The sequence below is a fragment of the Mesoplodon densirostris genome, chromosome 13 (genome assembly GCF_025265405.1).
Source record: "Mesoplodon densirostris isolate mMesDen1 chromosome 13, mMesDen1 primary haplotype, whole genome shotgun sequence".
Taxonomy (NCBI): Eukaryota; Metazoa; Chordata; class Mammalia; order Artiodactyla; family Ziphiidae; genus Mesoplodon; species Mesoplodon densirostris.
Genome location: NC_082673.1, coordinates 52,534,134 through 52,548,264, shown reverse-complemented (window position 1 = coordinate 52,548,264; position 14,131 = coordinate 52,534,134). Strand labels below are relative to the sequence as shown.

Genomic DNA, 14,131 nt, shown 5'->3' with positions numbered 1-14,131 from the left:
TGCATAACATTTTCATAACATCCCATAATATTCACCCTTTTAAACAGTTTGGTGGGTTTTAGTATACTCATAGACTTGTGCAACCATCACCACTATCTAATTTCAGAATGTTTTCATAACTCCACAAAGAAGCTCTGTGTGCCCATTAACAGAAACTCTCCATTCCTTCTTTCCCTAGCTCCTGGCAACCACTAATCTCCTTTTCTGTCTCTATGTCAATTTCTGCAAAAAGACTGCTGGGATTTTGATAGGGATTGTATTGAATCTTTAGGTCAATTTTGGAAATATAACTGTCTTAGTACTATTAAGTTTTCATATTCATGGACATGGCATGGCTTTCCATTTATTTAGGTTGTCTATATTTCTATGATGTTTCATAATTTTCAATGTGTAAGTCTTGTACCTCTTTTGTTAAGTTTATGCCTCTAATTAAATTGGGAATTTAAAAAATGCTGTTGTAAATGGAATTGTTCCTTAATTTCATTTCTGAATGTTCTTTGCTAGTGTTTAGAAATGCAGTTGATTTCCATATATTGATATTGTGTCCTGAAACCTTGCTGAACTTGTTTATTAGTTCTGAAAGTGTATTTAGTGGTTTCCTTAGACTTTTCTAAATACAAGGATGTCATCTACAAATAGAGATAGTCTAACTTCTTCCTTTCCAATTTGGATACTTTTATTTATTTTTCTTGCTTTATTGTCCTAGCAAGAACCTCCATTGCATGTTGAATAAAAGTAGCAAGAGTTGACATCTTTGTCTTTTTCCTAATCTTAGGGGGAAGGCTTTCAATCTTTCACCATTAAATACGATGTTAGCTATGGTAACTCATAGATATCCTTAATCAGGTCAAAGAAATTCCCTTCTATTCCTAGTTCACTGAGTGTTTTTATCATGAAAGGGTGTTGGATATTGTTAAATACTCTCTGTGTCTATTGAAATAAATGATCATGTTGTTTTTCTCTGTATTATACTTTACATTGATTGCTTTTTCCATGTTGAACTGACCTTGTATTGCTGGAATAAATACCACTTGTTCATTCTGTACTATCTTTTTGATATGCTGCTAGATTCAGTTTGCTTTACTTTATTGAGGAATTTGAGGTCTATATTCAATAGGGATATTGGTATGTAGCTTTCTTGTGATATCTTTGGCCTTATAGAGTGAGCTAGGAAGTATTCTCTCCTCTTTGATTTTTTGGAAGTTTGTGAAGGATTGTTGTTAATTCTTTAAACATTTGGTAGAATTCATCAATAAAGCCACCTGAGCTTTTCTTTGTGGGAAGTGTTTTTGATACTAATTAAATAGCTTTACTTATAAATCTGTTCAGATTTTCTGTATCTTCTTGAGTCAGTTTCAGTAGTTTGTGTCTTTTTAAGAATTTGTTTCTCTTCATTCAACTACATTACTAACTTGATGGCACACAAATGTTTATAATATTTCCTTATAAACTTTTTTATGTCTGTAAGGTTGTTAATGATGGCGCTTTTTTCATTCTTGATTTTAATAATTTAAGTCTTCTCTCCTTTTTTCTCCCCTTTTGTTAGCCTAGCTGAAGGTTTGTCAGTTTTGTTGATCTTTCTAAATAACCACATTTTGTTTTTTTTGATTTTCTTCTGTTTTCTAGTCTCTAATTTATTTCTGCTTTAATCTTTATTGTTTCCTTCCTTTTACTTGCTTTGGGGTTAGTTTACTCTTCTTTTGCTAGTTTCTTAACTTGGCAGTTTAGGTTATTGATTTGAGATCTTTCTTCATTATTAATGTAAGTATTTACAGCTATAAGTTTCCCTCTGTGTACTGCCTTTGGTATGTCATGTTTTGGTTTTGTTCATATCCAAATATTTTCTAATTTTTCTTCCTCTTTGGCCCCTTGGTTATTTAGGAGTGTGTTTAATTTCCACATAATTGTGAATTTCCCAAATTTCCTTCTGTAATTGACTTCTAGTTTTATTCCGTTGTGGCCAAAGACCATACTTTGTATGATTTCAATCCATTTAAATTTATTGAGGCTACTTTTACAGCCTAGGGGCATTTTCTATACTGGAGAATGTTTCATGTGCAATTGAGAGGAAGGTGTCTTCTGCTGCCATTTGGAGGAATGTTCTATACAGGTCTGTTAGGAGTATTGGTTTATAGTTGTTTAAGCCTTCTGTTTCCTTGTTGATTTTCTGTCTAGTTGTTCTATCCACTGCTGAAAGTGGGATGCTGAAGTCTCCAACTGTTGTTGAATTGTCTCTTTCTCCTTTTACTTCTGTCAGTTTTTGTTTCATGCATCTCCGGGCTCTATTGTCGGGTGCATATATGTTCATAATTGTTATATCTTCCTGATGGATCAACCCTTTTATTGTTATAAAATGTCCTTCTTTGTCTCTAGTGATAGCTTTCGTCTAAACATTTATTTTGTATTATTGGTATAGCCACTCTAGCTTTATTTTGGTTATTGTTTGTATGGTATATTTTTTCCTACCCTTTTACATACAGCCTATTTGTATTTTATAATCTAAAGTGTGTCTCTTATAGACAGCATAGTTGGATCATGTTTTGTTCTGTTTTGTTTTTTACCTTCTGCCAATTTTTCCCTTTTGATTGGTATATTCAAACCATTTATGTTTAATTATTGATAGGTAAGATTTATGTCTGCTGTTTTGCTCTTTACTTCCTACATATCTTTTTGTTTTTCTTTATCTCTTTTTTTTTTGCTTTAAACATGTTTTACTGTGCTTTTTTAATTTCCTTTTTCTCTCTTTTACCTTTTTTAAAAAAGTTATTTTCTTAGTGGTTGCCCTAGATACTACATTTAACACCTTAATTTAATAGTCTCTTTCTGATAAATCCCAACATAATTTCACTGCTACAGTGTAGCTTTGTTCCCTTCCCTTGTGCTGTTATCATACTAATTACATTTTTATACATTGTGAGTCCATCTTCACAGTTTTATTATTATTGCTTTATTCTGTTGTTTTAATTCAGATAGGAGAAGAAAAGAGTTACAAACACAAATATGTTTATACTGCCTTTTACCTAGCCTTTACTGACATACTGTTTCTTCATGTGGGTTCAGGTTACTGTCTAATATCCTTTCATGTCACCCAGCAGGACTCCCTTTAGTAGTTTTTGTAGAGTAGGTTTGCTAGTGACAGATTCTGTCTCACTTAAAAAAAAGAATTGAGAGTGTCTTTATTTCTCCCTCATTTTTTGAAGGATAGTTTTGTCAGTTATAGAATTCTTTGTTGATAGTGTTTTTCTTTCATCACTTTGAATATGTTTTCCTACTGCATTCTGCCTTCCGTGGTTTCTGACAGTAAATCAGTTGTTAATATTTTATTAGTTGAGTCACCTCTCTCTTACTGCTTTCAAGATTCTCTCTTTTTTTTTTTGGCTTTTGACAGTTTGATCATGATGTGTTTAAGACTGGATTTCTTTGAGTTCATTCTACTTGGAGTTTGTTGATCCTCTTGAAAGTGTAATGTTTTCATCATATTTGGGTAGTTTTCAGTCATTTTTTCTTTAGATATTTTTTCCTGACTCTTTCTTTCTTCTTCTTCTGAGACTCTTTATTATGTGTGTGTTGGTGCTCTTGATGGTACCTCACAAGTCTCTGAGGCTATGCTTGTTCTTCATTCTTTTTTCTTTCTGTTCCTTAAAATGGATAATCTTAGTTGACCCTCTTCAAGTTCACTGATTCTTTTTTTTTTTTTTTTTTGCCAGCTCAAATCTGCTGTTGAGCCCCTCTAGTGGATTTTTTTTTTTAAGATTTTTTTGGGGGAGGGCACTTCCCTGGTGGTCCAGTGGCTAAGACCCTGTGCTCCCAATGCAGGGGGCCAGAGTCTGATCCCTAGTCAGGGAAATAGATTCCACGTGCTGCAACTAAGAGTTTGCATGCTGCAGGCTAAAGATCTTGACACAGCCAAATAAATAAATAAATAAATACTTCTTTTAAAAGATTTTTTTTTGATGTGGACCATTTTTCAAGTCTTTATTGAATTTGTTACAATAATGCTTCTGTTTTATGTTTTGGTTGTTTGGCTGAGAGGCACGTGGGATCTTAGCTCCCTAACTAGGGATCGAACCCACAACCCCTGCATTGGAAGGCGAAGTCTTAACCACTGAAGTGCCAGGGAAGTCCCTCTAGTGAATTTTTTGTTTCACTCATTGTACTTTTCCACTCCAGAATTTATATTCAGTTTTTGTATAACTCTTAGCTGTTGATCGATATTTTCTTGCAGAGTACTGTATCAGCCTTCTCTCCAGTTTCCTTCCAAACATTTACTTCTTTGGTACATTCTAAATAGTTCTGTGTGAGTGCATAACTTCCTAAAGCAGACATCAGATCATATCACTCTACCCTACAATACCTTTTAATATCTGTAGAATAAATTCCAAACTTTTTAGCATAACATTCAAGACTATTCACTGTATGGCCAAAAAGCTACCTTTGCAAACATTTCTCCCTTACTGGGAGCCATCATCCATAAGTCTCATCTACTATGTGTATCTCCTTGGCCATGCTTCTCTTAGTTTGTTGTTCTCTCTCTCTCTCTCTCTCTCTTCCCCGCCCCACCCCGCCCCCCCCACTCCCTCTCTCCCTCCCTGGTCAAACTATGCCTATTTATAGTGCCTATTTTTAGTGCCTATTTTAATGCATTCCAATTTGTGGAGCCTTTTGATATTACTTTTCTTTCTGTACACTTCACAGCATGTTGTTGAATGATTTCTTTTTATAGATCATTTATATGCCTATTTACCATTTCCTACTCCACTATCTGACTGTTAGGTCACTTAGGTCAGAGACCATGTCTTACTAGCTTTTTCTCAGTGTAATTGTACAGTGTCTTGTATAATTTAATAGTTGAAGCATTTGACAAATGATTAAGGAGATTTGAAATGGTATCACAAATTTGATAGAATTTTCATTTTTCTGAAATAACTGTGTAGCTTAAAAAATCTCCTTAAAAATTCTTTTATTACTTCTCACAGTCATGTATATATAGAAAACATCAATTTGTGATAAATTTGACCTTAGATCTAAGACTACTTTTAATAACAAGTAGGTAGAATAGAATTTAAAATGCATTTTATGTGGTTTAAAGCTGTTTCTGTTTATAATAATGAAAAAGCAAGGTAGTAGAGATGAAAATTTTACATCATTCCAAATATTTTAATTAGTTCATAGTTTTTCCCCTCTCTTTTAAAAAACTGATTTTCTTCTGTTTTCCCTGACCTTTAAAAATAATAATCATTATAATACTTTCTGATTCAGCTATACTGAACTTCCCACCTCTGGTTAAAGTGTTATGAATAACTAAGAGTGAGGAAAGAAGTCAGATAGATCCCTTGATAATTTGTATTCTGGTTAATATACTTATTTCTATAAAATAAATTTAGTCTGTAATTCATACATTTTAACAACATGTAGGGGAAATTTCCTTCAAAGATAACTGTTCACAGTCTGTTAGTGCATTTTGATTGCTTTTAACTCATTTAGCTTAACTTTATAAAAATAAAACATGAACTAGACCATCGTCAACCTAGTCTTCATTGCTACCTCCAAACAGAGCAGTTAAAACCCTTGTAGACATAATGGTTTATTGAATTTCTTATTAAAACTGTATGTCCTCTTCCATAGAACAATGTAAATGACTTCCTTAGTCTGGTGTTTTCTGAAAGGAACAAGTGTGCTTCAAGCACAGTTATCAGTTTGAGTGGGAATCTGTGAAGAATAATTTTCATTTAGATTACACCGAAATGTGTCCAGTTATAGGACAAATGGTAGGAGCTACAAACAAATTTTAATTGTTACTCTTAATTTAAAAATACTGACTCTTACATTTGGATTGGTAGGACCAATATTCATGTTGAGCCATTTAAAACAGGGCTGTGTTCTGAAGATTTGAAACTACTTAAGTGTTCTTTCATATGTGACAATATGAATGGATTTATTGTCATGAACTGAGATTTGTTTTGCCTGGTGAATTTTTTTCACCATTCCCATATTCATTTTATTATGTGGCATACTATTTAAAGCAGAAAATGTTAACTTTCTGTATGACCGCACATAGTCTTAAATGTGATAGTTACTGTTTTCTTTAGTTATTTGCCTTATCTCCAGAAAAACAAATTCAGCTTCCATTAGTTCTCTGTTATGGCAGGCATTTTATTAACTTGAGTATCAATTAATGTATTACGTTTCCTGCAAGTGCCAGTGTATTTGTCATTGGATATTTCTGTTGAGAAATCTTGGTGCCCGTAATTTGAATACAAGTGCTTACCTATTTATTTTGTGAGTCTTAACTCAAAGAAAACTTGTTTCAGCTTTGAGCTAATTCTTAAAACTAGCCATTCATACTGATGTAAAAACAAAACATTGAGGGGAAGATTGCAGCAGTCTTAAATATCTGAGTAAGTTTGGAAGCATTTTTTGCAAATTTCTCTGCTCTCAAATTTAACTTGTGTGTGACATTTACAGGGATGTTGTGGAGATGATAGTGGTCTCATGGAAGTAGAGGGAGCTCATCCATCACGGACAATGAGTATTAATGCTGCAGAGTTAAAACAGCTTCTACAAAGCAAAGAAGAAAGTCCAGAAAATTTGTTCCTTGAACTAGAGAAGCTTGTTTTGGTAAAAAAACAAAACAAAACAAAATAAGAAGAGCTCATTCCCAAGACATATTTTCTTCTCAGTTTGACTTGTACAAGTTTTCTTAGTGACTTTTTAAAACAGTGAACTCTCAGTTGGGTATTTATACTCTGAATTAATAATTTGGAGTGAAGTCTTCCATACTATTATGAATTTTAAAAAAATTTTTGTTATGTTTTATTTTTGGCTGCATTGGGTCTTCGTTGCTGTGCGCGGGCTTTCTCTAGTTGCGGCGAGCGGGGGCTACTCTTCGTTGTGGTGCGCGGGCTTCTCATTGTAGTGGTTTCTCTTGTTGCGGAGCACGGGCTCTAGTCACGCGGGCTTCAGTAGTTGCGGTGCATGGGCTCAGTAGTTGTGGCATGTGGGCTTAGTTGCTCCGCGGCATGTGGGATCTTCCCAGACCAGGGATTGAATCCGTGTTCCTTGCATTGGCAGGCGGATTCTTAACCACTGTGCCACCAGGGAAGTCCCCATACTATTATGAATTTTAAGGAGTACATGAAGGCAGTACTTTTTGAATTATCTATTGTTTGAATGCAGGTTGCCCCCTGCTACCACTCTTTAGAAATAACAACAATTGTTTTTGGTGTTTGTTTTATTTTAATATGTTTAATGTTAAGTTGATAATTTCTTGATGGTGTTCCAAATTTCTTAGTAGTGAAATAATACCACCTTTTCTACTAAAGAGTCAGTAGATGATGGGCATAAATGTTCAGGTTTTACCTGCACCTTCTTATTCTGCTTTTGTTTGTATCTAGGAGCATTCAAAAGATGATGACAATCTGGATTCTTTGTTGGACAATGTGGTTGGACTTAAGCAGATGCTGGAGTCATCGGGTGATCCTTTACCTCTTGGTGACCAGGATGTAGAACCAGTACTTTCAGCTCCAGAATCTCTCCAGAATCTGTTTAACAATAGGTAAAGCAAGCAATGTTTTGTGGTTGAATAGATATTATATATTTAATGGCTGGGATCTAGAGCGGGCCAGCAACTTATTTTTCTCTAAGGGCTAGATAATAAAAAATCTAGACTTTGCAGGCCACATTCAGTCTCTGTTGCATATACTTCTATAGCTTTTTGCTTGTTTCTTTTGTTTTTTTTTTAAAAAACTGTAAAAATGTGCAAACCATTCCTAGCTTGCAGGCTGTACAAAAACAGGCTGGCAGAATGGGGGTCATAGTTTACTGATCCCTGGTCTAGAGGATATGCCTCTTGATCTTTGGAGCACTGCCCTTTTAGAGCATAGTGAATATTTAATATGATGAAATTATTCTCTAAATTTAGAAAAATTACACATTGGTACAGTGTTATAAACTTGGCTTTTTGGGAATAAAGCCAGGGCTAGGGCTCTGTTTTATTTTATTGAAAGATCAAAATTTGTCACAACAGGATTAATTTCCAAGTTACTGGTTTTAAAGGATACTTAATTCTTAAATAACTTCTTGAAGGAGTCTTTTTAAGTGCTAATATTACTAATACTTTTAGAGGGTAATATTTTTAATTGTGCTGTTCACATGTTTTACTTAGAAGTTAAGCTAAAATATTTAATTTTGGAATTCTGCTTTTTAACAAATACTTTCTGTATTCTAGAACTGCATATGTGCTAGCTGATGTCATGGATGATCAGTTGAAATCTATGTGGTTCACTCCATTTCAGGCTGAAGAGATTGATACAGATCTGGATTTGGTATAAGTCATTTTATTACTAAATATTTAGAAAAAAATTCTGTTGATGTTTTTGTTTCTTTGCATATGTTAGGACTAAAATAGATTACATATTATATGGCTGTTAAAAGTCTGTCTTGGGACTAGTACTGCATTATTTTTATGTCAGTTGCCTACTTAATGGTGTCTAGGACTCTTCGTTTTTTTATGCTACCTGTTTTGCCTCTTTCTAGTTAGTGATCTGTATATTTGAGAATGCGTGGAAAATCACATTTTTGCGTAAGTACTCTGAAGCACTTTGGTTTCTTATATTTGTAGGGTATAGAATAGTATCCCACAAAATTATAATTAATTCCTATATTTGGGTTTAAGGGGAGGAATATGCTTTGTTGTGGTATCTGCTCTTAATTTGGGGAAATGTAAAAAATATATTTGTTAAAATAATATAGTATGAATCTAAATTGACATTCTTTAACGTAATACTGAATAGGTAAAAGTATAGTTAAAGATTTTAATGCAGTCTGTTTAATGATTCTCATAGGGAGGATGATTTCAGTCACATCTTATTGTACCATATATTGTTTTTTCTTGATTTAAAAAATATATATATATTTTTGGTAACATCAGATTTATTTGTAAATCAAGAAGAAGGGTGCTCCAGTAGGAGTGGATACTCAAAGAAAGAAATATATTTGGATATTCCCTGGTCCAAAAAATGCTAGTATTCATTATGGACAATAAAACTAAAAGAATGATTTGCTTCACATTTAAGGTGTATTTGGTGTATTGAGGACTCCTTTTCCTTCTTTAAAATAACACATGCAATTGAATTAAAATTGCATTAAACAATTCTTTTTCTTTAGTGTAAGTTGTTCAGTGATTCTTTAGAACTGTAGTGAGAGAAATGTTCTATAATCTGCCCTGTCCAGTTAGCCACTAGCCCCATGTGACTTTTGAGCAGTGAAATGTTACTAGTATGACTAAGGAACTGAATTTTATTTTGATTTACTTAATTTAAATTTAAGTAGGCACTCGTAATTAGTGGCTACCATATTTAGCATCACAGGTTGAAAATATTTGTGTTCTAACTATGTTGAATCACAGCTGTCTTGAGATGATGGTTATGACCTTACGGGGTTTAGGGAAATTTTTGGTCTTTTAGGTTTGATTAATATGAATAAAACTTAAACATAATTTTCATTCTTCTGAAAGTTGACTTAGGTTGGAACCTCATTAAATTCATAGAACTAGGAGATCTGTGGCACAGAATCCTTTTATAATATGTAGTGAGTATACAAGGCTTGTGGAGTATGTTATTTTCAGATTATTTTGGAAAAGTTCTGGAGATACTCCATTGTTACTTTATATAGAGAAATACTGAGATCCTTGTCAGGCAGCAGAGGTCTCCCAGACTAATAGCCCTTCTGTGAGGAGGAATGCTACCCACCCCACCCCCAAATGAAAGCAGCTGAATTCCTAAGATATTTTTTAAAAAACTACCAATGGTGTTGGTTTTTGAAACGATGAAGGACCTATCATTGATTTATTATGAGACTCAAATATAGTTTATAGGAGATAAGAATTCCTGTAATCAAATGTTATATTAATAGTACATTTAAAATGTAATATCACATTAATAGTTACATTTAAGATATATCTTTGGTTTTGTTTCATTTTTATGACTACAGGTAAAGGTTGACTTGATTGAGCTCTCTGAAAAATGTTGTAGTGACTTTGACTTGCACTCGGAATTAGAACGCTCTTTTTTGTCGGAACCATCATCTCCAGGAAGAACCAAGACTACTAAAGGGTTCAAACTTGGGAAGCACAAGCATGAGACCTTTATAACTTCAAGGTAAAATTTCTTTTAATAAAGATCTTGGTTGGGGTCAAGTAAGCTTATTTATCTTAATGTGTTTTGATAGACACATGACTATTAAAGGAGAAAGGAAGCTGACATAATACTTGAGTCATGAATATTGTTTTGAATTTTTTAAAAGATAGTAATTTGGCCAGGACTTACCTGGTACACATTATATTGTTGTACTTAATGAGAGTTCAGAAGGTTTGAAAAAGAGCAAACTGGATTATTTAAAAAAATTGTTAGTCATATCAATAAAATGTGAGTACCATTCTTAGCTAGTTTTGTTGTATTTCCCTGGAAAGTCATAGAGATATTTGCAATAACAAAATTGGGATAAGAAATAATTGATATGTAGTTTTCAGTATTGCAAAGATTGACTTATATTTTCACTGGAAATGTGTAAAGGAAAAAGTTTTCATGGAGTATTTTTGTTTTCATAGTGGAAAATCTGAATACATTGAACCTGCCAAACGAGCTCATGTTGTGCCACCGCCAAGAGGAAGGGGCAGGGGAGGATTTGGACAGGGTATACGACCCCATGATATTTTTCGTCAGAGAAAACAGAACACAAGCAGACCACCGTCTATGCATGTGGATGACTTTGTTGCAGCCGAAAGTAAAGAAGTGGTCCCTCAAGATGGAATACCCCCACCAAAACGGCCACTCAAAGTATCTCAGAAGATTTCCTCTCGTGGTGGATTTTCAGGCAATCGGGGAGGACGGGGTGCTTTTCACAGTCAGAATAGGTTTTTTACACCACCTGCTTCAAAAGGTAATGAATTATGTATGTTTTCTAATGAGTTATTCTAATATTAGAATATTAAATAGAAGTGATTTGAATAGAAGCAATTCAGATAAAGTATTTTTCTGTTACTAGAGTTAATCTGGCTCTAGGCCAGTGGTACTATTTGCAAAGTCCTTTATTGTATAGGAAAAATCATTTTTTAATTTAACTTGATTAATTGCATATTTAGTGATGATTTTAAAAGAAGTATTGGCTAATCATTTTCCTTTTTACGTTGAGAATTGTGTTTATCCTTTCTGAATAATATCCATACATAATTTTCACAGTTGTGTTTATCAACAGTTCCCTTAGGATTGTTCTGTATAGTTCACCATTGATTCTCTTATCTACTTGCTTCCTAATGTTATATTTAATCTGTTTTAAATTTTTCAAGATTTTAGAATCTGAGTTCTAAAATATAAACTTATAGAAATTATATTTTACTAGTGGATTGATGACATGTTTTCATGCTTCTGAGTTAAGAGGGTGGGAGCAACAGAGAATAGGTGTTTACATTAATAATAAACACATAACTTTGTTAGGAACTGTTTTAAGCACTTTGCATGTAATACTCTTATCAACCCCATGAGATAGGTTCTTTTAGTAGCCCCACTTAATAGAAGAGAAAACTTGTCAGTTAGCTGACCAGGACACATAAAATATAAGTGGCAGAACCAGTATTTGAACCCTGGCAGTCTGGCTCCAGAGCCTCTGCTTCTGACTACATATGATGCTGCCACTCTACCTTTATTCCATGTACAAAATTTCATAGTTTCTCTTCCATTGCTTTTGAAAATTAAGAAAAACATGTCATATCTTCCTTAATCCAGTTGAAGTTGTGGAAAAAGTAGATTTTGATCATGTTACCTATGTTTAGGAAACTACAGTCGTCGGGAGGGAACAAGAGGTTCCAGTTGGAGTGCTCAGAATACTCCTCGAGGAACTTACAATGAAAGTCGTGGGGGCCAGAGCAATTTTAACAGGGGCCCTCTTCCACCATTACGACCACTTAGTTCTACAGGTACACTTTCTTCTTACTTGATACTTCTGAGAGAGAGGGAGGTGAATCCTTTTCAGGTTGATGAATGTCATATATTCTCATTCTGGGAGAGAATATTTTAGAATGTAGACACATAATTCTAAAGTCAATTTAATTTTATTTCTGTGAGTGAGTGCCCAGTGTATATCTTCTGTATAAATACTCAGAATTTTAGATTCTGAACTGTGTGTGTATAATGAGTAGTTCCATGTTGATGTGCTGTTTTTTTATAGTTCAATAAAGAAGGAAAATCAATCCTTAAGGTACCTTTTTGACCAAAGTAAACCGAGATGTCTTCGTAGAGTATACAAGTTGACTCTTGAACAATGAAGGTATGAACTGCAGGGTTGTCCACTTATATGTGGATATTTTTAACAATAAATAGGATCCATGGTTGGTTGAAATCGAGGTTGCAGAGGAACCTCTGGATATGAGGGCCAACTATAAATTATACTTGGATTAACCCTTGAGTTGTTCAAGGGTCAACTGTATTCTGTTTTTGTTTACAGTATTGTCTTGTGTATGTAAGCATATAACCTTCCCCCCCAAAAAAACATTCCTATGTCAAGTCCAAAATTCTGGTCAGATGTAGCTTTTGGTTTCAAATGCACATTTTTTGTTTTTTTGGCTGCACCACATACCATGCGGGATCTTAGTTCCCCTACCAGGGATCACACCTGTGCCCCTGCAGTGAAAGCGTGGATTCTTAACCATTGGACTACTAGGGAAGTCCCAAATGGACATTTTTTAAATAACAGCTTTATTTGAGATGTAATTCTTATGTTTAGACAATTTACCTATTTAAAGTGGACCACTCAGTGGTCTTCAACACATTCACAGAGCTTGCACTTGGGTTTTAAAGGAGCAAACAGTAATCTCTGTCTTGGTTTGAGCTCAGTGGTATAGATTAGTATTTATATAATGGGAAAGGAAAGGATGTTGCAACTAAAAATTATATTCTTTTCTTTTATAGGCTATCGCCCAAGTCCTCGTGACCGTGCTTCCAGAGGTCGTGGGGGACTGGGGCCTTCCTGGGCAAGTGCAAATAGTGGCAGTGGAGGCTCCAGAGGAAAGTTTGTTAGTGGAGGCAGTGGTAGAGGTCGTCATGTACGGTCCTTTACACGATAAACATTTTTTTGGGAACATCCTAAGTGTATATGAACATTTCATGAGGACAGTAAAAATAAAACAAGACATTGGAGGACCAATTTAGACTTAGCAGTTATCTGGATACATCTGAGAGAATATTTTTATCTGAAGAAAGCAAATTTTGTTTGATACCTAACACAAGATTTCAATAAAAATCAAAACTTTGTATGTTTGTATATATTTTTTCCCCTTATTATATGACTATTTAGAAAATCTCTTAGGTAGAAAATGAACAGTGAAATAACGTTTTTGTTTTAGTGTATTTCTTGCGTATACCACAGACGTCCCCAATACTTTCTCAGCTCATGTTGCCCTTTACTGTTTCAGTAGTTTTTTCACAATACACCTAGGCCAAAAGAAATGCCTAATGATTCCATTTATTAAACAATTAGGTCCAAACAACTTAATAAGAATTTAGCAAGTAATGGTTGCCGCACAACTTCTCAAACCTTGGAATCAGCTTGAACACTGCCAGTATTCCTGTTCCACTATGCTTTTTGCAAAGTACTTACTTCAACTGCTGAAAATCCAGTTTTGCAAAGATACACTGCCATGGGAAGGAATATAATGCTATCTAACACTGAAAATGTAAACTACCTCGAGCTAGCATTTTGTGTTGTGTCCAACAGATGTGTTCTCAAAAATTTTAAATGTCATGTGGCACTCGTGTTAATTTACTAGGGTGACCTAGTGCACAATTTTGGGAACCTTTTAGCTGTTCAGAAAGAAACATGACACACTTCTCCTTTACGTTAGAAAGAAATACATATGTGCTTTGTGTTTTACCTTTATACCTACTTACACTATTTTATTATGCAGCTTCTTAAAGCCTAAAATGAGGCATATCCTAATACTGTTATTTTGGAAATCAGAAACATCTAATAATATCTGTACTTTATATACAGAAATGAAGTTTATACTTTGAGAAAATAGTCATATTTTCCCCAAGAGATATCTTAACACACTGAGCCTATATAATCTGGCATAAAATAT

General features: G+C 34.1%; 1 protein-coding gene across 2 annotated transcripts in view; it reads left to right on the top strand.

Annotated features, from left to right (window-relative positions):
- Nucleotides 1-13,202, top strand: part of VIRMA (vir like m6A methyltransferase associated) — a 61,927-nt gene extending 48,725 nt beyond the window's left edge. Inside the window, exons 18-24 of one of the 2 annotated variants that reach the window (XM_060115884.1) lie at nt 6,466-6,618; nt 7,395-7,555; nt 8,228-8,324; nt 9,991-10,157; nt 10,607-10,938; nt 11,828-11,971; nt 12,963-13,202. In XM_060115884.1, the coding sequence (XP_059971867.1) occupies nt 6,466-6,618; nt 7,395-7,555; nt 8,228-8,324; nt 9,991-10,157; nt 10,607-10,938; nt 11,828-11,971; nt 12,963-13,117 (1,209 nt within the window). In that variant the 3' untranslated portion in view covers nt 13,118-13,202. The remainder of the gene's footprint in view (nt 1-6,465; nt 6,619-7,394; nt 7,556-8,227; nt 8,325-9,990; nt 10,158-10,606; nt 10,939-11,827; nt 11,972-12,962) is intronic. The other variant, XM_060115885.1, reaches the window with a different exon arrangement.
- The last annotated feature ends 929 nt before the right edge of the window (nt 13,203-14,131 follow it).